At 37.0% G+C, this 27,813-nt stretch overlaps 1 protein-coding gene and 1 long non-coding RNA gene across 3 annotated transcripts in view; one reads left to right on the top strand and one right to left on the bottom strand.

The window, feature by feature from the left end:
* Window positions 1–14,681: 14,681 nt before the first annotated feature.
* Window positions 14,682–15,805, bottom strand: LOC129458231 (small ribosomal subunit protein uS5-like). Its single transcript, XM_055233966.1, has 3 exons — window positions 15,730–15,805; window positions 15,158–15,688; window positions 14,682–14,867 (listed from the first exon to the last, which is right to left on the bottom strand). The coding sequence occupies exons 1-3, from the start codon at window positions 15,803–15,805 to the stop codon at window positions 14,713–14,715; spliced, it is 762 nt and encodes a 253-aa protein (XP_055089941.1). The 3' UTR covers window positions 14,682–14,712.
* An 11,566-nt stretch (window positions 15,806–27,371) lies between these two features.
* LOC134731967 (uncharacterized) overlaps window positions 27,372–27,813 on the top strand; it is a 52,775-nt gene continuing 52,333 nt past the window's right edge. For both annotated transcript variants that reach the window (XR_010114724.1, XR_010114725.1), the window contains exon 1: window positions 27,372–27,597. This is a non-coding gene — a long non-coding RNA (uncharacterized lncRNA). The remainder of the gene's footprint in view (window positions 27,598–27,813) is intronic.

Below are 27,813 nucleotides of genomic sequence, written 5' to 3' on the forward strand. Positions count from 1 at the left end.
AGGTCACACCTCAAGGAACTAGAGAAAGAAGAACAAACCAAACCCAAACCCAGCAGAAGAAAGGCAGTAGCCAAGATCAGAGCAGAACTAAATGAAATTGAAACAAACAAACAAATAAAAAAATACAAAAGTTAGATGAAAAGAAAGCTAGCCCTTTGAAAAGATAAATAACATTGATAGACCATTAGCAAGATTAACCAAGAAAAGAAGAGAGAAAATCCAAGTAAGCTCAGGAAGAAATGAAATAGAAGATATACAACTGACACCACTGAAATACAAAAGAACATCCCAGGCTACTATGAACATCTTTACACACATAAACTAGAAAACCTAGAAGAGATGGATAAATTCCTGGAAAAATACAACCTCCTAGCTTAAATCATGAAGAATTAGATACCCTGAACAGATCAATAACAAGCAGTGAGATTGAAATGGTAATTTTAAAAATTACCAACAAAAGAAAGTCCAGGACCAGACGGATTCACAGCAGAATTCTACCAGACATACAAAAAAGTATTGGTATCAATCCTTTTGACACTATTCCACAAGAAAGAGAAAGAAACAACCCTAATTCATTCTATAAAGCCAGCATCACTCTAATACCAAAACCAGGAAAACTACAGACCGATGTCCTTGATGACCATAGATGCTAAAATCCTTAACAAAATGCTAGCTAACTGAACCCAATAACAAATCAAAAAGATGATCCACCATGATCAAGTGGGTTTCAAGTCGATAAATGTGACACACTACATAAACAGAATTAAAAACAAAAATCACATGATCATCTCAATACTTACAGAAAAAGTTGTCAACGAAATCCAGCATCCTTTATGATTAAAACTCTCAGCAAAATTGGCATACAAGGGACATACCTTAATGTAACAAAAGTCATCTATGACAAACCCACAGCCAACATAATACTTAATGGGGAAAAGTTGAAAGCATTCCCTCTGAGAACTGGAACAAGACAAGAATGCTTACTTTCACCACTCCTCTTCAACATAGTACTGGAAGTCCTAGCCACAGCAATCAGACAAAAGAAAGAAAAAAAGAGCATCCAAATTGGTAAAGAAGAAGCCAGGCTGTCACTGTTTGCTGATGATATGAAGACACTAAGGACTCCTCTAGAAAGCTCCTGGAACTGATAAAAGAATTCAGCAAAGTTTCCGGATACAAGATTAATGTACACAAATTGGTAGCTCTTCTATATACCAACAGTGACCAAGTGGAGAATCAAATGAATAACTCAACCCCTTTTACAATAGCTGCTAAATAAATAAATAAATAAAATACTTAGGAATATATCTAACAAAGGAGTCGAAAGACCTCTACAAGGAAAACTACAAAACACTGCTGAAAGAAATCATAGATGACACAAACAAATGGAAACACATCACGTGATCATGGATGGGTAGAATCAATATCGTGAAAATGACCATACTGCCAAAAACAATCCAGAAATTCCACGCAATCCCCATCAGAATACACCATCATTCTTCACATAATTAGAAAAAACAATTTTAAAATTCATATGGAACCAAAAAAGAGCCCCCATAGCCAAAGCAAGACTAACCAAAAAGAACAAATCTGGAGACATCACATTACCTGATTTCAAACTATACTATAAAGCCATAATCACTGAAACAGCATGGCACTGGTATAAAAAATAGGCACATAGGCCAATGGAACAGAATAGAGAACCCAGAAATAAACTCAAAAACTTACAGCCAGCTGACCTTTGACAAAACAAACAAAAACATAAAGTGGGGAAAGGACACCCTTTTCAACACATAGTGCTGGAATAATTGGCTAGCCACATGTAGGAGAATGAAACTGGATTCTCATCTCTCACCTTATACAAAAATCAACTCAAGATGAAGGACTTAAACCTAAGACCTGAAACTATAACAATTTTAGAAGATAACATTAGAAAAACTCCTGTAGACATTGGCTTAGGTGAGGAGTTCATGACCAAGAACCCAAAAGCAAATGCAATGAAAACAAAGATAAATAAACAGCTGGGACCTAATTAAACTAAAGAGTTTTTCCACAGCAAAAAGAACAGTCAGCAGAGTAAACAGACAACCCACAGAGCAGGAGAAAATCTTCACAATCTATACATCTGAAAAAGGATTAATATCCAGAATCTACAACAAACTCAAACAAATCAGTAAGAAAAACTCAAACAGGCTGGGCACGGTGGCTCATGCCTGTAATCCCAGCACTTTGGGAGGCTGAGGTGGGCAAACCACGAGGTCAGGAGATGGAGACCATCCTGGCTAAGACGGTGAAACCCTGTATCTACTAAAAATACAAAAAAATTCGCTGGGTGTGGTGGTGGGTGCTGTAGTCCCAGCTACTCATAAGGCTGAGGCAGGAGAATGGTGTGAACCTGGGAGGTGGAGGTTGCAGTGAGCCGAGATGACACCACTGCACTCCAGCCTGGGTGACACAGCAAGACTCTATCTCAAAAAAAAAAAAAAAAATATCAAGCAATCCCATCAAAAAGTGGGCTAAGGGCATGAATAGACAATTCTCAAAAGAAGATACACAAATGGACAGCAAACATATGAAAAAATACTCAACATCACTAATGATCAGGGAAATGCAAATGAAAACCACAGTGTGACACCACCTTACTCCTACAAGAATGGACATAATCAAAAAATCAAAAAACAATACATGTTGGTGTGGATGCGGTGAACAGGGAACACTTCTACACTGCTGGTTGGAATGTAAACTAGTACAGCCACTATGGAAAACAGTTGGAGATTCCTTAAATAACTAAAGGTAGAACTACCATTTGATCCAGCAATCCCACTACTGGGTATCAACCCAGAGGAAAAGAAGTCATTATTCGAGAAAGATACTTACACACACATGTTTATAGCAGCACAATTAACAACAGCAAAATTGTGGAACCAACCCAAATACCCATCAATCAATGAGTATATAAAGCAACTGGGAGATACATATATATAGATAGATATAATTTATATACATATATATATATAATATCTATCTCTCTCTATATATATATATGATGGAATACTCCACAGCCATAAAAAGAAATGAATTAATAGCAATTGCAGTGACCTGGATGAGATTGGAGACTATTATTGTAAGTGATGTAATGTAATTCAGGAATGGAAAACCAAACATCGTATGTTCTCACTGATATGTGGGAGCTAAGCTATGGGGATTCAAAGACATAAAAATGATATAATTTGGGGGAGTTTGGGGACTTGGGGGGAAGAGTGGGAGAGGGCAAGGGATAAAAGACTACATAGAGTGTGCAGTGTATACTGCTCAGGTGATGAGTGCACCAAAATCTCACAAATCACCACCAAATAACTTACTCATGTAACCAAATACTACCTGTACCCCAATAACTTATGGAAAAATAAAATTAAAATTAAAAACTAATAAAAACGATTACTTTCATTTGCAAAAAGAATTTATGTGGAACATATTATTTCAAGTATAAACTTTCTGTACTAAAATGTTACCTTTAAAAATCTCAACAAGAGATAATTTGTGCTTTACAAAACCCTATTGGAATCCTTTTATTATCCTTCACAATTCAGAATTGTTTTCTTTTTTTTTTTTTTTTTTTTTTTTTTTTTTTTTTTTTTTTTCTGAGATGGAGTCTTGCTCTGTCGCCCAGGCTGGAGTGCAGTGGCGCAATCTCGGCTCACTGCAAGCTCCGCCTCCTGGGTTCACGCCATTCTCCTGCCTCAGCCTCTCCGAGTAGCTGGGACTACAGGCGCCCGCCACCACGCCCGGCTAATTTTTTGTATTTTTAGTAGAGACGGGGTTTCACCGTGGTCTCGATCTCCTGACCTCATGATCTGCCCGCCTCGGCCTCCCAAAGTGCTGGGATTACAAGCGTGAGCCACCGCGCCCGGCCCAGAATTGTTTTCAGAATTTTAAATTCAAATGCATAAAACAGTTATAAGTAGATACTTACTGGCAGATTTTTTAAAAACTTTATTTTCAGTATTGATTTTGGTATCTGTCAGAGTACAAGCACATCTTGTCTTATTACTCTTCATTCATTTTATTGCACTTTGCAGATATTGCATTTTTAACAAACTGAACATTAGTGACAACCCTGCTTTGAGCAAGCCTATCAGTGTAATTTTTCCAATAGCATGTACTCACTTCATGTCTCTGTGTCACGTTTTTGTCATTCTCTCAATACTTCTAACTTTCTCATTATTATTTGATGTGTTATGGTGATAAGTGATCAATGATCTTTGATGTTACTATTGTAATTCTTGTGAGGAACCATGAACCACACCCTTATAAGATGGCAACTTAATCCACAAATGTATGTTTTCTGACTGCTCCGCCAACCAACCATTTCCCATCTCCCTTTCTCTCATTGGGCCTGCCCATTTCCTGAGACACAAAAATATGGAAATTAGGTCAGTTAATCCCACAATGGCCTCTAAGCGTTCAAGTGAAAAAGAGAGTAGTTACACAGCTTTCACTTTAAATCAGAATTTAGAAGTGATTAAGCTAAGTGAGGAAAACATGTCAAAAGCAAATATAGACAAAAACCTAGGCCTCTATGCCAGTTAGCCAACTTGTGAATGTGAAGGAATAGTTCTTGACAGAAATTAAAAGTGCTACCTCAGTGAACATACGAATGTTAAGAAAGCGAAGTAGCCTTATTGTTGATTGGGAGAAAGTTTTAGTGGTCTGGATAGAAGATCAAATGAGCCACAACATTCCTTTGAGCCAAAGCCTAATCCAGAGCAAGGCCAAAACTCTCTTCAATTCTACGAAGGCTAAGATAGATGAAGGAGTTGCAGAAGAAAAAAACTGAACCCAGCAGAGGTTGATCCATGAAATAAGGAAAGAAACCACCTCTATAATACAAAAGTTCAAGGCGAAGTAGCAAGTGCTGATGTAGGAGCTGCAGTAAGTTATCCAGAAGATCTAGCTAAGATAATTGATGAAGGTGGCTACATTAAAACCACAGACTTTCAATGGAGACATAACAGCTTCCTGTTGGAAGGAGATGCCATCTATGACTTTCATAGTGAGAGAGGAGAAGTCAATGCCTGGCTTTAAAGCTTCAAAGAATAGGCTGACTCTTGCTAGAGGCTAATGCACCTAGTGACTTTAATTTGAAGCCAATACTCATTTACCATTCTGAAAATCCTAACACCCTTAAGAATTATGCTGAATCCACGCTGCCTGTGCTCTATAAATGGAACAACAAAGCCTGGATGACAGCATATCTGTTTACAGCATTGTTTATGGATCTTAAGCCCCCTATTGAGAACTACTGCTTATAAAAATGAATTCCTTTCAAAATATTATTGCTTATTGACCATGTACCTAGTCACCCAAGAGCTCTGATGCAAGAAGATCAATGTTGTTTTCATGCCTGCTAACAAAACATCTATTCTGCAGCCCATGAATCAAGGAGTAATTTCAACTTTAAAGTTTTATTATTTAAGAAATACATTTCATAAGGCTATCATTGCCATCAATAATGATTTATTCTGCTGGATAATTGAAATAAATTGAAAACCTTCTGGAAAACAGTCATCATTTTAGATGCCATAAATAATATTCATAAATCACAGGAGGAGGTCAAATATTAACATTAACAAGAGTTTGGAAGAAGTTCATTACAACCCTTATGGATGACTTTGAGGGGGGTCAAGACTTCAGTGGAAAAAATAACTGCTGATGTTGTGGAAATGGCAGACGAACTAGAATTAGAAGTGGAGGTTGAAGATGTGATTGAATTGCTGCAATCTTATAATAAAACTTCAGTGAACGGGGAGTTGCTTCTAGTGAAGAAGCACAGAAAGTGGATTCTTGAGATGAAATCTACTTCTGGTGAAGATGCTGTGAATATTGTTGAAGTGACAACAAAGGACTTTGAATATTATATCAATTTAGCTGAGGAAGCAGCTACAGAGTTTGAGAGGATTGACTTCAATCTTCTTTACAGAAAGAAGCTCTATAGTGAGTAAAATGCTATCAAGCAGCCGTTTTAAGTAGTGTTGAAATCTCTGTAGACCCACTCCATCTGCTTGGGACATGAATCCTCCCTTTGTTCAGCATATCCATGCTGTCCACTACCAGCCTGCTAGTCACCTAGTAGCCATCTGGGATATTAGATCAACTGTTATGGTATTGCAGACCTTGTGTTCAAGTCACCCTTATTTTACTTAATGGCCCCAAAGACCAAAAGTAGTGATACTCGCAGGTTGTTAAAATTTTCGTTTTATTATCCATTACTGTTATGAATCTTTTACTATGATTAATTTATAAATTAAAATGGGTGCAGGAAATCAACATGGCACATGGATACATATGTAACAAACCTGCACATTGTGCACATGTACCCTAAAACCCTAAAGTATAATAAAAAAAAAATTTATCATAGATATGTATGTATAGAAAAAAACATAATATGTATAGGGGTTGGTACTATGCAAGATTTTGGGCATCTGCTGGAGGTGTATATCCCCTGTGAATAAAGGGGAACTACTATATTACCAAGAAGTATTATCAAACTTCTCTCCAAATTAGTTCATTATAACTAGCTTTAAAAGAAAATCAGAAAGTATTAGGTTGCGTTTTAAAATTTATTGGAAATACTTGATGTAATAAGTGAATAACCATAGCCAGATTCACCAAAGCACTTGAATACAGCATCCTCTTAGAATAGATGCACAGTGCACAGTGAAATAACAAGTAGGATTTTCAGGTAACATCGAGGAAATAGAAAACTAAATGTGGGTCTAGTAGACTTAGTAACCACAAATCTATCCAACAATAGTCGGAGAGGAAAAATATATTTGCTTACAAATGCAAATAAAGTTGGTTTAATCATAATTGTGTACACAGTATTCTACTAGATATACTGGGGGAATTCATACAGATTTGAAACCCAGTTTAGATTCTGCTGATAAACCTGAGTAACTGTGTGAAGAAGGTTTCTCCGGGTATGAAAACTTTGCTATACTCTTCAGTGGAACTTGCATGAGGTTTAGGGTTATGCAGAACAGTGACAGAAAAAGAGGCACCTGCTTAGCCATTCAGTTTTAGCCAAATCAGCCCTGACAATCTACAGTCAGATTGCCCCCAGAGCTGTCATTTTGGCTAAAATGAAATATGAATAACTGGAAAACATTACAATATGTTTCTCCCCTGCCCCCAGCTTACTTAAGGTATAATTGACAAAAGATGATATATATTTAAAGTGTACAACGTGATGTGTTTATATATGCATACATTGTGAAGTTATCACCACAATCAAGCTAATGATTATATCCCTCACCTCACATAGTGTGTGTGTGTGTGTGTGTGTGTGTATGTGTGTGTGGTGATGTGTGTGATGAGAATATCATACATCTATTCTCTTAGCAAATTTTAAGTATACAATACATTGTTATTACCTATACTTACCTTGTTATACATTGTCTCCATAATTTATTCATCTTCTAACTGAAAGTTTATACCCTTTGACCATCATCTTATTTCTCCCAACCCGGGACCCCTAGTAACTACTCTTCTACTCTCTTTTTCCACGAGTTCAACTTTTTTAGATGCCACATGTAAGTGAGATCATTGAATCTCTTTCTGTGTTTGCCTTATTTTACTTAGCATAATGTCCTCCAGCTTTATCTATATCATTGCAAATGGCAGAATCTCCTTCTTTTTAAGGCTGATTAAAAATATATCATTATTATCCATTGTAAATATATATATATATTATATTTTAGTATATTGAACATACGCTGTTGTGAATAATGCTTCAATGAACATGGGAGTGCAGATATCTCTTCAAGATAATGATTTCATTTCCTTTGCATATACAGGCTGATCATCCCCAATATGAAGATCCAAAATTCAAAATACTCCAAAATCAGAAATTTGTTGAGTGTTGAAATGATGTCACAAATGGAAAATTTTACAGCTAACTTAAATGACAGTTCATAGTCAAAAATTTGTTTCATGCACAAAATTATTTAAAATATTGTATAAATTACCTTTATACTATGTGTATAAGGTATATATGAAATATAAATGAATTTCATATTGAGACTTTGGTCCCATCTGCAAGATATTTCATAATGTATATGCAAATACGCCAAAATCCAAAATAGTTTGAAATCTGAAACACTTCTGGTCCCAAGCATTTTGGGTAAAGGATACTCAACCTGTATATCCAGAAATAGAATAACTAGATGATATCATAGTTTTACTTCTAATTTTTTGAGGAGCTTCCATACTGTTTTACAAAGTGGCTATACCAATTTACATTTCCACTAGCAATGTACAAGAGTTTCATTTTCTCCACACCCTTTCCAACTCTTGTTATCTTTGACTTTTAGATAATAGTCATCCTAACAAGTATGAAGTGATAGCACGTTGTGGTTTTGATTTGCATTTCCCTAATGATTAGTGATGTTGAGTATCTTTGGAAAAATATCTATTGAGGTCCTTTGCTAATTTTATAATCAGGTTGTTTATTTTTTCTATTGAGTTATATGAGTCCCTTATAAATTTTGAATATTAACTGCTTATCAGATACATGGTCTGTAAATATTTTCTACCATTCCATAGGTTGTCATTTCATTTTTTTATTGTTTCCTTTGTTGTTCAGAAACATATTAGTTTGGTATAGTGTCATTGTTTATTTTTGCTTTTGTTGCCCATTCCTTTGTTTTCATATACAAAAAAAAAAAAAAAAAAAAAAAATCATTGCCAAGACTGATGTCAGGGAGAGTTTACCTTATGTTTTCTTCTAGAAGTTTTAGGATTTCAGGTCTTACATTTAAGTCTTCAATGCATTTTGAATTAATATTTGTGTACAGTGTAATATAAGGATCCAGTTTTATTCTTTTCCATAAAAGATACCTGTTTTTTCCAACACCATTTACTGAACAGACTATTCTTTCCCCATTGTGTCCTCTTAGTGCCCTTGTCAAAAATTAGTGGACCCTATATATGTAGGTTTATTTCCAGGATTTTTATTATGTTCCATTGCTCTATGTGTCTGTTTATATGCAGTACCATACTGTTTTGATTATGATAGTTTTGTAATATAATTTGAAATAAGGACGTGTGATACGTCCAGCTTGTTCTTCTTGCTCAATATTACTTTAGCTATTCAGTTATATGTCTGTGGTAGTTTCATACAAATTTTAAATTGTTTTTTAATTTCTGTGAATAATGAACAATGTTATTGAATTTTGGTAAGGATTTCATTGACTGTGTACATCACTTTGGGTAGTATAGGATTTTGACAATATTGATTCTTCCAATTCATGATTAGAAAGTTTATTTCCTTTTATTTGTTTCTTCTTCAATTTCCTTCATCGATGTTTCACAGATTTCATCCCACAAATCTTTGATCTCCTTCATTGAATTTATTCCTAAGTATGTTATTCTTTTTGATGCTATTTTAAATGAGATTAATGTTTTAATTTCCTTTTCAGATAGTTCACTGCTAGTATAAAGAAATTCAACTGATTTTTTGCATGGTGATTTTGTATCCTGCAACTTTACTCGATATATTTAATAGTTCAAAAGTTTTTATTGAAGATTTTAGGTTTTCTCATATGTAAGATTATGTCAATTGCAAGAAGATATTAGTTACCAATTGCTGCTATAATAAATTTTCATAAACTTGGTGGCTTAAAACAGCATATTATCTTATATATCTGAAGGTTATAAATCCAAAATCAGTATTATTGGGCAAAAATCGAGGTGTTTTAAGAGCTGTCTTCCCTCCAAGGACTCTCAGAGGCCTTCTTGCCTCTTCCAGCCTCTGCCAATTGCTGACATTCCCTGGCTGTGACCACCTGACTCCAGTCTCTTCCATTTTCACATTGCCTTCTCTTCTTTCTGTGTCAAATCTCTCTTTGCCTCTCTTTCATTAGGACACTTGTGATTACATTGGACTCACTTGGATAATCCAGGACAAAGGCTTCATCTCAAGATGCTTAGTCACATGTTTTACAACTCCATATCAGTCTGCTATATCACTTATAATCTTAAAAAGAAAACCAAACTAAATACTTGTAAAATCTATCCTAAGAAACCTAGATATTTTTCAGATAATAGAATAAAGCTATCCAGTATTGCTAAGTGACACTTGGGAGTACCTGAAATAACAATACAAAATATCTATCTTTTTAATATTTATGTAATATTTTGGTTATTTTTCAATTTCTGTTTATGAATCTGTCATTTTAAAGTTGCATATATACAAAATCCCTGTTCTTTCATTTTATAACTATAATACTAGTACACTACCCTGTTTGGTTTCAGAGTTGGGCTATTTATTCATGTAACAAATGTTTTTCAATATCTCTAAGTGCTAGGCAATTTTTTAGTTTTTAACATGAAAATTTTATGACAGATGTTACCAATTAGGTATTTTTTCATAAATTCCTATGTAAATGAATCAAACTGATTTGTGAAAATTCCTTATAATCATGACCTGAATTAACACATTACACTGAAAATGTTTTTATGAATGCTAGGTATGTTCTCAATGTTCTACCATCTTCTTTGAAAAATAATGAAGCATAAACCCTTGTCAAGGAATTACAGAGCTTTAAGGAAACAGACAGAGGTGATGTAGTTCAAAAAGACACAGACCCCTAGTCAGCACAGCAGTTTAAACAAGGCACGTACTCATTTGCTTCTTATTCTCATGCTCCTGCCAGTGTTTCATGTTTACTCCCTCATTAAATAGATGGAATTTATCATTCAATGGAGAAATTACGCACATGAAATAGGCAGTTTAGTAGGGTGAGTGGGCATGAGACTTTTGGACCCAGATAAACATGGGTTGGTTTCTTGACTCTGGCACATGTGTGAGAGTGGATAAATTATTTACTTTGTTGCATTCATTTATATCAAGTGACTAGACATAGTAAGTCTCTCAGTATGTGATAATAGCTGAGTATATGATAATTGTGAATAAATTATTTTGGTATATGATAATTGTGGATAAATTATTTACTTTGCTGCATTCATGTATATCAAGTGACTAGACATAGTAAGTCTCTCAGTATATGATAATAGCTGAATATATGATAATTGTGAATAAAAATACAAATAAGAAAATGTAAATAAGACCAATGTTATGCATTTAGAGACAGTGTGTGCTATGTATGCAGGATTTTTCTTAAATATGACAGTCAATTATTTTTTAAGGACTAAAAGAAAACTTTAGGGAGGAGGGTCTTTAGCTTTTAAAGGTTAAAGAAAGAGAATGAGGAAGGGAATATAGTACACACACGTGTACACAAACAGGAAGGAGGAGGAAGAAGAGAAGGAGCAAGAAAGTAGTTAACAGTGGGGTGAGACTGGCGTGACATGTTTATATGACCTGATTGCACCAGGCAGAATCTTAGATAATACTAGAAAATAATGTTTTGTAGTTAGACTAGGGCCCAGGTACTACTATAGATCTTGAAAATCAGGCACAAATGGTTACATGTGATATGACACATAATAGGGAACCATTGAAGGTCTTTGAGTAGAAGAGTGACATGATGGAAATAGTTGATAATTTGCATATATAGTGAAAGAGTTTAAAGAATACTAATCAAATGAGATTGGGAACTGAGAAAAATGTATCTTCTGAAACAGACAATTTAATGGAAAATTGTGACACTATCGAAGTAAATAACATAACAAGAAAAAGACTTTGCAGAATATTGATTTAATGCATCACTTAAGCAAGAGAATATCTCAAACCTGCATTATCTATGCTCTATTTCCTTGTACCTTGGACAGCTTATCTATTTACCTCCCTCCAAAGAACAGGCACAGTTTTCTACATGAATTGTTTGCTTATGATGTATAGTATTTAACAGACGATAAACTGTGTCTCAAAGAGAATTCAGCACTTTTAGAAGTTATGTATTCTTTAATATGCCATGGGTTATAATATCATGAATAAAAATGACTGAAATTAAATTCAGACCAGCGGAAGATAACTGCCATCATCATCATCTGTTGAAAACATATCACTGCCAAAGAAATCACTTTCAATATGCACAAAAGTTTGTAAATTGCAATTTGACCCCATTGTATAAATTTCAATAGTCATCTGAAACATCGAAAGAACCCATTTAAAATAATTATGTTGATTCTAAATTGTGCATTCAAATGATATGTTCTGTTCACAGTTAGTGGATATGACAAGAACATATGCCATAAAACTAAGATGAAAAGTTGAAGTTAGTTATCAAGCCTATTGTTAATTTTAAAAATGTAGGTAAGAAAAACGTACCTCTTGAAAATGACTAAAATTTTTTTAAGATAGAAATTGTTTGGTTATATCTATATATTTATCATATTAGAGATAAAAATTAGCCTTTATTACGGTGAAAGCTCTGTGGAATTCTCTTAGCATAGGAAAATAAATGTCACTCTCCATTAAAATGAAGCTAATGCCTTATTTGGTCAAATCAGCATGCATAATTTAATTAGATGCCCTAATATTCTGCAAAATAGCGTGAAAGGGCAGCTGAAATATGTTTAGTAGTTCTGAATTTTAGAAGCATTATAGTGAAATGGTATGTGTCCTTACAGAACACTTCACGATAACACCACTCTGCTCATGACTACAGAGAGGTCTTAGCAAGTTTCTAGTCTTCTCAGTCTGCAAAGCGCAACAGTCACAGGGACAACTGGATGTGAAAGTTGGGAGGCAGAGAGCTTGATGAATTTTATAACATGGATCTGAAGAGATCAAGGTTTGCGGGAATCTGGAACTGGTAGGAGCTGCAAAGGATGTGGCTTTAGGGAATGGAGGGTAGAGGGAAAAAGTTCTTGTAATTGAAATTCTTTTGGGGGATGAGAAGTTTGATCTCACTTTTGCTTTCATGAATGTAGGCAAATAGGAAAAGTGATATCTTATTATTTATAAAACCCTGGCTATTTGGACAAACCCTGAATTTAGGGTTGGAATTCAGAGTCAGATGAAACACATTAGTATCATTCAAGTTTCTCTTGCTCCTCCGGGAGTTGACTTGACCCTAGCTCAAGAAGAGCATCAGTGGGTGTGAAATGATGTAGATGAACTAAAGACATTGATAAAAAGCTAACATAGAGAGCTTAATGAAAGTCAGACCATTTAAGGCAGCAAAGAACAAAAAAAATCAAAGGGAAATAGTCATAAGAAATATTTGGAGAACAATGTTCTTGACAGCTTTGGTGTTAGTGATAGCTGGATTTTTATTTTTTTAATGTGAAAGATTGTTTCCTTTTCTATGGCTCTCCTACATATCATATACTACATAGTATAATATATATTACTCACATATTACAATATATAATCCAATATATTTAAAGAAGTCGAAGAACCAATAGTACGTTTGTCATTTTTAGATGCATTTCAATGGGTCCATAAAGGGTTTAGTATGGTAGGTTTAGCCATACCTTATTATCTCTTCTTGCCAGGTAAGAAAAGAGCATTATTGTCACTTTTATTTTCCCATCTGATAATATTGGTAAATAGTACATTCTCAATAAATATTTGTTGACTGACACTTTCAACCTCACAGTACATAAGTGAAAAAATGATTTAAGCCTTTCATTGTGCTGGAGAAAAACATTAGGACAACTTATCAATTGTTCCAGGAAGATGGGAGTGACTCTAAGGAAAGGAATTGTACCCTTTTTTAATTAAAATGCAATGTACTGAATAAGTCAGAGGGACAGTGAGGCCTAGTTATATGTGGTAGGACGATAATGATTAAAAGTTGCATCAAAACCGGTCTAGCCCGGATGTTTGTTTCTGTGATGAGCCCATATCAGATCTCAATCCATGGGTCCTTTGTCTTTGATCATTGAAGAAGAGATGTCAAGAAACCCGAGGGCCAGAACATAACTTGGCATTAAGATTGAAATCTATGACATTGTAGAAAACTCTACAAGTGTACCATCCACATCTCTAGGCTCTGCGTCACTCCTCATTCTTGCTGATGATTGATTTTCATGACTCTCTAGTGTATATTCTTGTTGAAAATGGGCTATTTTTCCCTTCTTAGTCTATAGACTGAAGCTAAATCTTAGTCACAATTTTGAAGTCCTAAGAAAAAGACTTGATTAACTGAACTTAAATCAAGTCCCAAACCAGGACTGAGACATTGTGGGCTGGGTAATAGGAACAGGATTACCTCAGTTGCAAACATGTGAATGGAAGGCTACAGTGGAATTTCCGAGAAAAGAGGTGTGGGAATCCTATGCAATAGGCATTCACTGTATTTGTCTATCTTGAGCTGCTGGCAAGAGTTGTGCTCTAAACAAAAAAAGTAAATACTTTCCCGTATGACTAGATTTTCCTCCCTCCCATGCCTCCATATCATTCCAGATTCCCTTGTCTAGATTGAGCCAGTGGATTTGTATTTGATCTGAAAGTTTTCAATCTACAGATGAGTTCTACAATTATTTGCGAGTATTCAAGTTTGAGTTTAATCCATTTCTGCTTTTTCTCCTTCTACCCAGACCTGAAGCTCAGGTTCCAGCATGCTTCATTGATGATTGTGCCCACTGTACAGTTGTTTTCAATCTCCACTAGCTAAGAAGCATATTTTTGTCATTTGCTTTTCATTCCTTGAAATTATCCCTAATGCCAAAGCTTAAACTGAACTTTTTTTTTTTCTTTTTTTCAGGCTTAATTCACTTTATTTTTCTTGTATAAAAACCCTATGTTGTAGCCACAGCTGGAGCCTGGGTCCTCTGCACCGAGACTCTGGTGTGGGTCTTGAGGAGGTGGTCAGTGAATTCCTGATAGGGAGACTTGGTGAATGCAGTCTTCTTCCAGAGGTCGGGGGTCGGGTAGCTGTAGGTCTTAAAAACAGGCCGGGCACGGTGGCTCACGCTTGTAATCCCAGCACTTTGGGAGGCCGAGGCGGGCGGATCACAAGGTCAGGAGATCGAGACCACGGTGAAACCCCGTCTCTACTAAAAATACAAAAAAATTAGCCGGGCGTGGTGGCGGGCGCCTGTAGTCCCAGCTACTCGGAGAGGCTGAGGCAGGAGAATGGCGTGAACCCGGGAGGCGGAGCTTGCAATGAGCCGAGATTGCACCACTGCACTCCAGCCTGGGCGACAGAGCGAGACTCCGTCTCAAAAAAAAAAAAAAAAACAGCATCAAATGTGGCCTTGGCAAAGTTGCCCAGGGTGGCAGTGCAGCCCCTGGCTGACGTGTAGCAGTCATCGATACCAACCATCATGAGCAGCTTCCTGGGCACAGGCGCCGAGACGATGCCAATGCCCCTGGGAGCGGGGATGAGGCGCACAAGCACAGAGACGCAGCGGCCTGTCACCTTGCAAGGGACGGTGTGGGGATTGCAGATCTTGTTCCCCCAGTAGCCTCTGCGCACGAGGACAATGGAGAGCTTGGCCAGGATGATGGCCCTGCGGATGGTAGTGGCCACCTCCTTGGAGCACTTAACACCCAGACCGACGTGGCCATTGTAGTCCCTGATGGCAACAAACGCCTTGAACCTAGTGCACTGGCTGGCGCGGGTCTGCTTCTGCTCCGGCATAATCTTCAAAACCTCGTCCTTGAGAGAGACCCCCAGGAAAAAGTCAATGATCTCAGATTCCTTGATGGACAGGGAGAAGAGATAGATTTCCTCCAGGGACTTGATCGAGCTCCGTGGCCTCCGCCCAGGCCCTGGCCCTGAATGTCACTGCCAAAACCTCCACGGAAGCCACCGCGGTTCCGCATCCCAGGGCCCCAGGGGGCCTCCGCCCCGCCCCGCCTTCCCGCTGCATCTGCTTCATCTGCCATTTGGTGTTTTCTCAGAAAAAATGCTAAATTGGAAATTTTTAACGTAACGATCGTCTGTTAAAGCAGCCAACTGATGTTACTATTCCCCATCCCCAGCCCCCAAACCCTATACCTTTTAAGCAAAAATTGTCTAAGATTTGTAAAAGTGGAGAAAACAATTTGTCCAGGTGACAGGTATAATTTTATTTACTTTCCAATCTTTCTTCCAATGATTTTATTGCCCTCTTTAGATATAGTACGTTAGTCTAAGGCAAGTTCCCACGAAGGACTTTTTTTCTCTGCTTTTAATGTCTTTTAAGACAATTATTAAAGTTGTACATCCAGCAACACATTTTCTATCTGATATTTTCTCTGCTTATTCTAAAACTTTAAAATTTTAAGCTTTCCTTGTAGAACTTTCTACTTAAATTATTAATCCAATTTAATTTAAATTTTCATAAGTTATTAAAGAAGATTGCATGTGAGTAGCCAATTTTCAGATTTGGCAAGTTCTAATTCAAGATAGTGCTAATGTGCAGCCTTTGGGTATTAACTTTCCTTAAGTAAAGCATGAAATAATTTCTTTCATCCCAGATAAAATGTGGATGGCAGATGCTTTTCAAAGGGTTTAATTAATTATCTCAATTTTAGACCACCCAAGAGTTGGAAGTACCGTTGGAATTGAATATATAGATACAGCTCAAAAGTAATATGATGTCTGGTAGGCCTAACAATTTTCATAATTGAAGACATTAATATATAATTTGGTGTGTCTTTGAAAGCCATGTATTCACCTACATTAGGAAGCTAGAGTTATGAAATAAACTGTTATTTCTTGTGACTTTGTCTCTATTTTATTTTTCCAGGGTCAATGGGATAATTTGGTAAAATTAATTGACCATTAGATACTTGCTTTCATTAAATAAAGTATCAAAGTAGTCATTATCATGGCCTGAGGAATATTTTTGAAAAGAAATAACAGAAAATAAATCTTTGTAAAAAGAAAACCCAAGGAAGACCAACAGAATGTTCAGTAGAAGTTTCCATAAATACATACACTCCCCAAATAGTGTTAAATGCACTTCAGCCTTGAATTCCACTGTGTCACAACCACGTACATACTCAGTTACTATAAATGAGGCTAAAACGGCTTAATTGAATCATATGTGTGCTATCAGATGAAACATAAATACTAACACAAAAATGAAGTAGATAGGCATTCAGTGGTGTTATTTGAGGGTCATATCAGAATCTCACATTTTATCAAACATTTCTTCACCAAGTAGTCACATTGCCTAAATTTTTTACGACGGGTTAGTTGAATCGAAAAACATTCACCACTGGATACCCAAATGGGTAAATATACTTATTCATACTGGTGCTGTCCAGTAGAACCACACAACAAAACCAGTCTAGCAGAGCACTGAGCAAACATTTCAGAAAAGTAGCAGCTTATTTTGAAATTCATTTTAGTATAAAAACATAGCAAAAAACAAACAAACAAAAACAAAGCCAAAGTTGGCTATTATGTTTTTGAGCTCTTGATCATTCAAGAGCTAAGTGAAAGCATACCAGAAATAAAGTTGTGGATGAAAGACAAATGTAACACCTTGGATAGATAAATGCGATAGCAGAAAGTAGAACTTTTGTTAGGAGTTATAGAGTGGTTCAATTAGATTTTTATAAATTCTATTTTGCTGGTATGTGGCTGATGATGACATAAGAATTGCTGTGGCCTGAAGTTATCATGTATGGTCAAGTGATAGCAAGGTATGATAAAGTTGGAGGGTGAGGACAAGATTTGACACAGAGGATAAAAAGAAAAAGGGAAAGTGTGGTGAGAGAAACTGTCTTGCTGGAGATCGTTATTAAGTTACCTTTAAGTAGTTAGCCTCTGATATTATGCCCTAAGATTTCTAAATGGTTCCTAGTGCCTTGCTAATGAGTGTGCTCAGCAGAGCAGCAGATTCAGCATCTCCCAGGAAATTGTTAGATATGCAGAATTGAAGACAGTGCTTCAGACCTACAGAATCAGAATCTGTATTTTAACAAGGTTCCAAGTACTTCATGTGCATGTTAATTTTGGAGAAGCATTCCTGTTTGGTTATCTAGATGTAAATGCTTAAATGATGTATTGATAAGTGAAATTTAAACTCTAATAAAAACATTGTTCTTTAATATAATTTTGTGGTTTTAATCTGAGACTAGGCAATAATGACACTTTGTTTTGCTCAATTTAGTTCTAAAATACAGAGTGTCTGTTCACAGGCTGCATGCTGTCTACATAACTGTTTCCCTGTGATTAGAAGACAACAGAAAATATACTTTGACTTTTGTCAGCCAAGGCATTGGAAATTGGGAGATTGCCTATCTTCTCTTTTCCACATGATGTCAAAGCAGCCACATGAAGAATGGAAAACCATGCCAAGTGCAGTGACATGCACCTGTTGTCTCAGCTACTCAAGAGGCTGAGCCAGGATCACTTGAATTCAGGAGTTTGAGACCAGCCTGGGCAACATAGCAAGACCCAATCTTAAAAAAAAAAAAAGGAAAAGAAAAAACCAAAATAATGAGTTTTCAAATTTGTTCTACATGAATGATATACGTGTATGAGAAATTCACTATGTCTAATGCTTTTAGGTACTCATAAGAAATCTGGCCATCACTCTTAAGAAAGGATAATAGACCAAGAAAAATCAAACACCTTTCAGCCACTTAAAGGTAAAAAATCTAAGTTCACAGAAAATGTTATCTCTTACAGAGTTCAATGCAAAATAAGAGGCAGCCTTTTTTAGCTTGTTTACTTCAACTCCCTATGATCTGACCACATATTCCAATATGTACTCATTGTAAATTCAGAACGGTTAAGAAACGTCCTGCTCAGATAACTCTCATTTCATCAGATCCCAATTTTCCCACCCAGGGCCCAGACCACCCAAAAAACTGGGCAAAATTACTAGCAAGAACTATATAACTAAAGCTTTTATGCATACCTGTGAAAAGTAGCTATTTCTATAATCATTCTCCCCTTTAGTATGCAAGTTTGAGGTCAAATTAGAAATCTTAACATAATCCAATAATTTATTTGCATGTCCGAGACACAGAACAATTTCATAGTCATCATGAGACATGGTGCTGTTCCTATGTTGCATTGTGACTTTCCAACAATCATATTATTTTCCAGATCTCAGTTTCTCTCTTTATGTTAAGGAGATAAAAATACTAGTACCACCTTTCTCATAGTGTTATTGTGAATATAGGTAACAGTGGGAGTTAAAGAGCTTTGAGATGTATCAAGTGTTATATTAATATAAAAGATTATTATTGGTAAGATATATTATTATTATTATTATTATTAGTAGTAGTAGTAGTAGTAGTAGTAGTAGTAGTATTTTGAGACAGAGTCTCACTCTGTCACCCAGGCTGGAGTGTAGTGGCACGATCTCGGCTCACTGCAACCTCTGCCTCCCAGGTTCAAGCGATTCCCTTCCCTCAGCCTCCCGAGTATCTGATACTACAGGTGTATGCCACCATGCCTGGCTAATTTTTGTATTTTTAGTAGAGACGGGGTTTCGTCATGTTGGCCAGGCTAGTCTCGAACTCCTGACCTCGGGTGATCCACCCGCCTTAGCCTCCCAAAGTGCTGGGATTACAGGCATGAGCTATTGTGCCTGGCCGGTAAGTATATTTTCTTAAAGACACTATAGAGTTTATAAAGTGGTATGTATTTGGGTTTATTTAATAACATGTAGTTTAGGATGTCCAATTCTGCCATCAATAGCATTCATTTTTCAATAGATTTTTCTTCAGAAAGTTGAACATAGAAATTGACCATTTTAATATGGAAGAATATTTTTACAGGGCAACAACATAGATATACTTTTCTTCACTCTATTTGGCCTTGAACAATTATTCAAGAGCACATAGATACAATTTTGAAAGAGTGAGGGAAACATACTCATAAATTAAATTGTTGGTATTATTTTCATTTTCATGACTACTACATTTTGAGTACTTTATTCAATTTCATTTTCTCAATTTATTTATAACTGAATATACTTAATGGCCATTATAAAGTGTATTTAGAATTTTCGAGCTCAGGGCCGGGCACGGTGGCTCACAACTGTAATCCCAGCACTTTGGGAGGCCAAGGCGGGTGGATCATGAGGTCAGGAGACTGAGACCATCCTGGCCAACATGGTGAAACCCCATCTCTCCTAAAAATACAAAAAAGTAGCCGGGTGAGGTGGCAGGCGCCTGAAGTCCCAGCTACTCAGGAGGCTGAGGCAGGAGAATGGCTTGAACCTGGGAGGTGGAGCTTGCAGTGAGCTGAGATCATGCCACTGCACTCCAGCCTGGGCAACAGAGAAAGACTCCATCTCAAAAAAAATAATAATAATAAATTAAAAAAAAGAATTTTTGAGCTCAATTGTTTTACTGCAAACAAAATAATTTTAGTCAAAATTAGAATGTTAGATAGTTCTCTGAACATTCAACGTCAATACATTTTTGGTTAACTTGTATATTGGGTTTTAGCCTTCAGTGGTAATGCAATAGTGTTTCTTTATTTTTTAATATATAGAACTACATTAATAATTTTTATTGTGACAGGTGATTTTCCCCTCAAATACACTACTTGAATCATCTTATAATTTTTATAATTATTTAAGCATTCGTTCATTCATTTAACAAATACCTGATTGCCTATTATATGCAATGGAAAGTTCCAAGCACTTGAGAAAAAATAATGATGACCAGTATTCTCTCATAAGACTCATATTTAGATGAGGAAGGAGAGATAGTAGACAAGTAAATGAACTACTAAGACATTTTCTGATAATAATTGCTATGCAAAACAAAACAAGACAAAAAGGTAGATAGGTAGATGGGTAAGTATCATTCCAAAAAAAAAAAATCATTTCTCTAAGCAGTGACATTTGAAGAGAAATACAGACGATGAGGAGGAGCCAGCAGATGAAGATCAAGGGGAAGGACATTGACAGCAGAGAGAACAGCTAATCAAACAGCTTGCAGAATATCTGAAACTAAGGCCAGTGTGATTGCAGCGCAATGAGAGGGGGGTGGGCAAAAGATGAGATCAGAGTGTGAGCTATGGATTATGACAGGATGATGTTGTGTCTTATAGGTCATAGCAATGAATCGGGTGATTAATGCAGATGTAGTGGGAAGCAACTGGAGAATTCTAAGCAAGAAAAGGACATAATATATTTTATGTTTTAAAAGCTAGCTTCTGTTGGAGAACATACTGTGGTGGGAGTGAGTGCACGTGTGGAAGAAGAGACCAGATGAAGGTGATTGCAGTAATGCATGTGGGAGATAATAGTGGTTTCAGTGTGCACAGCAGCAAAACACATGGTGAGAGGTAATTGCATTTCAAGTCTATTTTAAAGGTAAGCCTGACTATATTCACTTATCTGTGGGCATGCAGAGGAGAAAGAAGGGAATTAAGAAAGATAGGCAGGTTTCAGACTGACCAATTGTTGGGCTGCTATTAACTGAGTTAGGAAATAATGAAGAATGAAGAGTGGTGAAAGAAAAGAGGGAAACTCAAGAAAATTAGAAAGCCATCTGACCTAATCCACCTTGTAATTTCTATTATTGCGTTGTATGTTTGAGATGCCCTCACTTTCACAGACCCCTGGAAAGGAAAGAAGCAATATAAAAATATATAAGATTTCCTAGAACTCCTCTAGAGTTTAAAGACAAAAGATTTGTCTGGGGGAAGAGAAAACAGGTCTCTCTGTTGCTGTGAGTCGGCTTTCAATCCTCTTGAAGAAGAAAGATATTGAATCTACTCAGTCTTCCTATTCTAAGACTAGAACGTTAGTTCCCTTGGGAGTTCTTCACGCCACTGGACAAATATTGTCCACTGCTGATGCCTCAATTTCACTTGAAGATTTTAAAAGGTTTGAGGGCAAGTTTAAGAGACTTAACTAAGTAAATTATAATGTTATTCATACATGAAACATTTCCATGCATTTACTTTAATAAAACACTGGAGCTTACAAAAGCAGGCTCCTCAGGGACATTCACAGTTTGCCTTAGAAGTAATAGGACCACTAAAAAGTATTAAGCTGAGGAGTGAAAGAATCAGGTTGCTTTTTAAAAGATCCATTTGGCTGCAAGTTTGAGAAAGGATTGTTGCAGTCACAGGGATGCTGAAGTGGAGTTAAGCAAGACTGGAGACAAAAGGGACACCTAATGTTAACTATTATGCATACTGAAGCATGCCTACTATGAGTGAGATGCAGCAAAGTGAACAGATGCAAGAGATCTATGGTGCATGCTGATTAGTTGGATATGAAAGCCTATGGAAAGGAAAGGAAGATATAAATATTAGCCTCTTGTTTTCTGTCTTTGGCCCCTGGTGGTACTATTTGCTGAGATAAGAAACAATAAAAGTTACACAATTTTAAGATGAGATGATGACTTTCGTGTTGGACGTATTGGCTTTGAGATATCAGTGAGCCATCCAAGGGAAGGTGCAGTGGGATCTACAGCTCTGGTGCTCAAGAGAAAGTTCTGGTCTGCAGATAGAAATGTGGAAATCATTAGTACAGAATTGCAAATGAAACTGTGTAGGTGAATGAGATGACTGAAAGAGAGTCTTGTGGAGTGAGAAGAGAATATGGGGTATGGGAGATTCTGAAAAATACAAATATTCAAGAGACAAGAGGAGGAAACAAAGGAAATATAGGGAAGATGGGACAAAAGCCGGAACACATGAGACTGAAGGAGAACACCTTAGGAAACAGAGTGGTCAACTGCACATTTTTTTTATATATATACTTTAAGTTCTAGGGTACATGTGCAAAACGTGCAGGTTTGTTACATATGTATACATGTGCCATGTTGGTTTACTGCACCCATTAATTCGTCATTTACACTAGGTATTCCTCCTAATGCTATCCCTCTCCCATCCCCCTACCCCTCCACAGGCCCCAGTGTGTGATGTTCCCCGCCCTGTGTCCAAGTGTTCTCATTGTTCAATTCCCACCTATGAGTGAGAACATGTGGTGTTTGGTTTTCTGTCCTTGTGATAGTTTGCTCAGAATGATGGTTTCCAGCTTCATCTATGTCCCTACAAAGGACATGAACTCATCCTTTTTTATGGCTTCATAGTATTCCATGGTGTATATGTGCCCCAACCCAAATGTCCACAAACATTTTAGAACTGAAAATTGTTCGTGGGTTTTGGTAGCACAGAGGTATTTGTCAAAAATCAGTATGATGAGGACGGAAGCCAGATTGATTAAGTAGAGAAACAAAAGGAAATGAAGCAGTAATAGTGAGTATCACTAAATCTTTGAAGAGATTTACCCAGGAAGGGTAGAAGACAGGAAGCAGGACCTGGTATCTATGCAGGAGATTTTTAAATATTAAAGATAAAAACAGCATTTTTTAAATGCTAATATCAATTAGTTTAGTAGGCAGGGACATGTTGACAATTTGAGAAAGATAAAAACATCTAAGAAAAAGTTTCCAAGTAGGTAGAAGAGATTGATATCCTTGTACACAGTAAATGATCTGCCTTGAAAAGGTTGAAAAACAACTTTTCCATTGTGATGAGAATGAATATGAAAAAGTTGAATCTACATATGGCAAGTTCATTGGTTCTCCTGAGAATAAGAAGGCAATACAATCTGGTGAGAACGCAAAGTAGAGGTGGTGGAGAAAAGATTGGATAGCATTGTGGAAAATGATAAAAAGCTGATTGGGGAAACATAGATTTTTAATATAGCACTGAGTAACTGGTCAAATCTGGAGACTATTGGCCTATAGTAACATCCTTTCTAGGCTTAAGAGACTTTTCTCCAGCAGCTCTTAGAAAGCCCAGAATAGCTTAGAAAAGTTTAGGTCGGGCGTGGTGGCTCACGCCTGTAATCCCAACACTTTGGAAGGCCAAGGCCGGTGGATCATGAGGTCAGGAGATCAAGACCATCCTGGCTAACATGGTGAAACCCCGTCTCTACTAAAAATACAAAAAATTAGCCAGGCATGGTGGTGGGCGCCTGTAGTCCCAGCTACTAGGGAGGCTGAGGCAGGAGAATGGCATAAACCCGGGAGGCGGAGCTTGCAGTGAGCCGAGATCATGCCACTGCACTCCAGCCTGGGCGATAGAGCGAGATCCGTCTCAAAAAAAAAAAAAAAAGAAAGAAAAGTTTAACAGTTGGATTGATTCAGAATCTGGTTTTCTTGGGAGGAGGAGGCCATCAGAAGAAAAACAGGGCAAGAAAGTTCAGGACACTGTATGAAATTATGAATCATGAACTCTAAGAGAGAATGAAGTATGAAAGGAAAGGGGAGAAAAGGAATGAAGGGGCTGATAGATAAGGAGAAAACGTAGACACCAAAGGATTGAAGGTATCAGAGAAGCTGAAAAACAAAGCATAGTGATAAAGAGTTGAAAACATTGAAGATGGTGATTAGAAAGTAGGTGGTTTGGGCTGGGCGCTGTGGCTTATGACTGTAATCTCAGCACTTTGGGAGCCTGAGGCAGGTGGATCATCTGAGGTCAGGAGTTCTAGACCAGCCTGACCAACATGGAGAAACTGCATCTCTACTAAAAGTACAAAATTAGCCAGGCATGGTGGCATGCGCCTGTATTCCCAGCTACTTGGGAGGCTGAGGCAGGAGAATCGCTTGAACCCGGGAGGCGGATGTTGGGGTGAGCCAAGATTGCGCCATTGCGCTCCAGCCTGGGCAACAAGAGCAAAACTCCATCTCAAAAAAAGAAAAAATAAATAATAAAATAAAAATTTCCAAGCTTTAACACATGAGCATGGGTGATTGTCATGGGGAGTGGCAGTGAACCTCATCGAAATTGAGGAAGTTGCTGAACTGAGACATTAGAGTGTTGAATAGATTGCCCTTGTGAACACTGAACTAAAGCAGGGCTAGAGACAAAAAGGAAATCTGAAAAACAGTAAATGAGAGGAATGAAGGAGAAGTTGGTAGATGATAGCAGAGAGGACTGAGGTAAGTGTGTGCTAATGCCATGACCATGAGTTTAGTTAGTATAAGTGTTGTATCTGATTGATTTAGACCAATATTAGGGAGAGTCCGTGGTCTCATAATAATTTTCCTACTTGTTCTCCAGTGTCTGATTCACTTTTTTAGACTATGTTTTAAAGTGCTAAGTTTTTAAAAAATATGTTCGCATTATCTCACCAGATTTATTTCTGATCTGTTGTATACCACTGAATAGGTCACTGAAGGCCAAAAAAAAAGAAAATCAAATATTTATCTCATCTCTACTGTGATGAGCATGATGCAGGATTAAAATGTAACAAGATACAGCTCAGTCTTTGAAATATTTGCGATATAATAGAGAAGCTTATTTGATGAAGATAAGGATAACATAATGTTATCACATGCTCACTATATGAGAGGGCTGACCTGGAAGGGTTTGGGACAGCATGAGGTAGGTGATTGGATTGTGGATTGTTCAGGAAAGTAAGCAGCACTTATGGAAAGAAGCAAAAGTATTTAAAACAGAAGAGGACTAAAAACTCTCTTCCGATGCTATCTGGGACCTGCCTAACCTGTCCTATATGATATTCTGAGCAACAGCAATGTGTGCTTTAGAAAGTGCAGGTGAAGATGCAGTTGCACTTCAGTAATCACCTTCCGTCTACAAACAAACCACACAAGGGTTGCGGGAGCCAATGCAAATTTCCCATTTGTATGATTACAGCTGCTGCAGGAGGGTTACAATTCAGGAAACTCCTTGGTGGCTCTTGATATCTGGCTGAAATGGAATTTTTGACACTATTTTTGAAATGATCCGGTACTTATTCTGCTAAACAGTGGGTTTCAGATTTTGAACCAGCAGTAGGACTCCTTAAGACCCAGGCTGATGTTCTGAGAGCATGTGCCCCTTCAACTGATGTCGAAGCTCCTATCATTGCAAGACCCTGTGTGAGGCTGCTTGTAGGGCCCCAAGATAAATATGGTTCCATGACTGCTCCTCTGATGCCTATTTCCAGTCCCATATGGGTCACTTCATGGTATGATCTGGGTCTGAACCAAACAGACCCAGATAATGACATGACCACAGTTAATATTGCGTATTTATGCCAAAATATTCTAATATATTAGACCAGAAAAAAACACGGAAAAATCAAGTCTTATTTAACACTGTGATAAGAATCCATATAGTCTGTAAAACAGATAAGAGCTGGTTTGAATCACATGCTACCAGCTACCACCTACACAATACTGAGTAGTATACACCTCATTTCCTCATCAATGAAATCAGCAAAATAGAATAATTTACTCATTAACAGTTGTGAGAATTGAATGAGGGGCTCTAAAGGGTTTTGCACATTACTTGCCATACAGTAGGAAGGAACCTATAAGTGACAACCATCATTATTTGGAAGGATACATACCTAGTTGGAAAAAGTAGGCATGGAATCAGCCACTTGGATTCAAATTCAGGCACTACCATGGTAGTAAAACATTTGAGTCTGTTTTTGCCGAGGAGAAATGAAAGTAGTCAAACTTATTCTATGGGTTGTACAATTATTGAATTAAATGAGAAGGTAACTGGCTCTTAGTAGGTACGTGAGACAGAGCAAACTAGTATTTATTTCAATGTTTCCTTCATTTATTTTGCATAACATGGTGGATCAGTGTTATGAAGAGAGTCATTACTGTCAGAGGCCACCTTCCTCATCTTTAACATAGGGAATGTGAGATTTGATGGCTTCTAAGGTAGTTTGCAGCCTCTAAATCTTTACAAACACATTTAAGTATTTTTAAGGAATTAGGTGAATTAAAGAATCCTAGGATAACTAAAAGATACCTTCTGACTGGCAGTTTTCTGGAGATTTTGCCTTACCTAAAGTGGTAAATTAAAGAGTGGCTTTGATGGAGAAATATGTTTCTTCTTTATCCCTTCTTAGTTAAAGCCCCTTATTTGATTTGTTTTGATATTGTTGCCTTTTATTATTTTCCAGAGTTATTTCTACCCCTCCTTTCTCCAAAATGTAATAATTACTCAAAAGTTAATTCTTTTTTTGGTGTCACTAATGAACAATTTAGTTTGTTAGTTTAGAACTGCAATAAAGTCTCTGTAAATGTAAAAATAAAATTTGAAAATGCATCATTGAAAATAATTGATTTTGTGCTTCAAAACATGACAGTTCTGCAAAGGAATATGATGATAATTTACTTTCTGTCACTTCCAAAGTTAACTGAAGGGAGAAAAAAATACAAAAAACATTTTTCTGACAGGCAAACAGGCAAATTATAGACAAAACTGCAGGGCAGGGGGATAAAAAGAAAAAAGAAATCTTAAAAAAGCTGAGCCTCCAATCACCTCCCACCAGTCTCTGTGAAGGATGACTTCAGTCCCTTTCTTAACTAATTCTGTCACTGTAAAATCCTACAGTCATTCTTCCACACATAAAGGACAAATAAGCTCAAGAGGAGGATCTAGATGCTTTCAGTTTTAACTATTCACCAATGGTGGAAAAGGCAGAATGCCTAAGCTATGTCTTTGTGGCCAATAGGATAGCTCTGTATCTCTCACATGACTCACTGCCCCTGTCTTTCACATGGGCTGTAATTTAGTTCAATTCAGAACTGCAGATAGTACAGCTTCCACAGGAGCAAGGGATGTCTGAGCACAAGTGGCTGAGTTCCGAGTGACTTTATGAGGCACTTTCTACCTTCCTCTCCGGCATGAAAACAGTGATTCTGCACCTGCATCATGGACAGTCTGGCAAAAGCCTCTGCTCTGCCTCCGGGGACAAGAAACTAGAGCAAATAACCATTTTGAAATTGTGAGTATACCTTTCTTTCCGTCAAGTGGACTGATTAAAATAGTTTTATGTCATAAACATCCAATATTTGAAGATGTCTTAAGGGTACTCTTTCATGTGTATATTGAAGGGTATTCAGCTGGCAGGAAAATATTCCAGGGACAATTGTTGCATACTTTATTCTGTTAAGGATAAAGAATTAAATAAAAGTCAGGCATTCCAAAGAGTAGCTGTAGG

This window comes from Symphalangus syndactylus, chromosome 19 (assembly GCF_028878055.3).
Source record: "Symphalangus syndactylus isolate Jambi chromosome 19, NHGRI_mSymSyn1-v2.1_pri, whole genome shotgun sequence".
Taxonomy (NCBI): Eukaryota; Metazoa; Chordata; class Mammalia; order Primates; family Hylobatidae; genus Symphalangus; species Symphalangus syndactylus.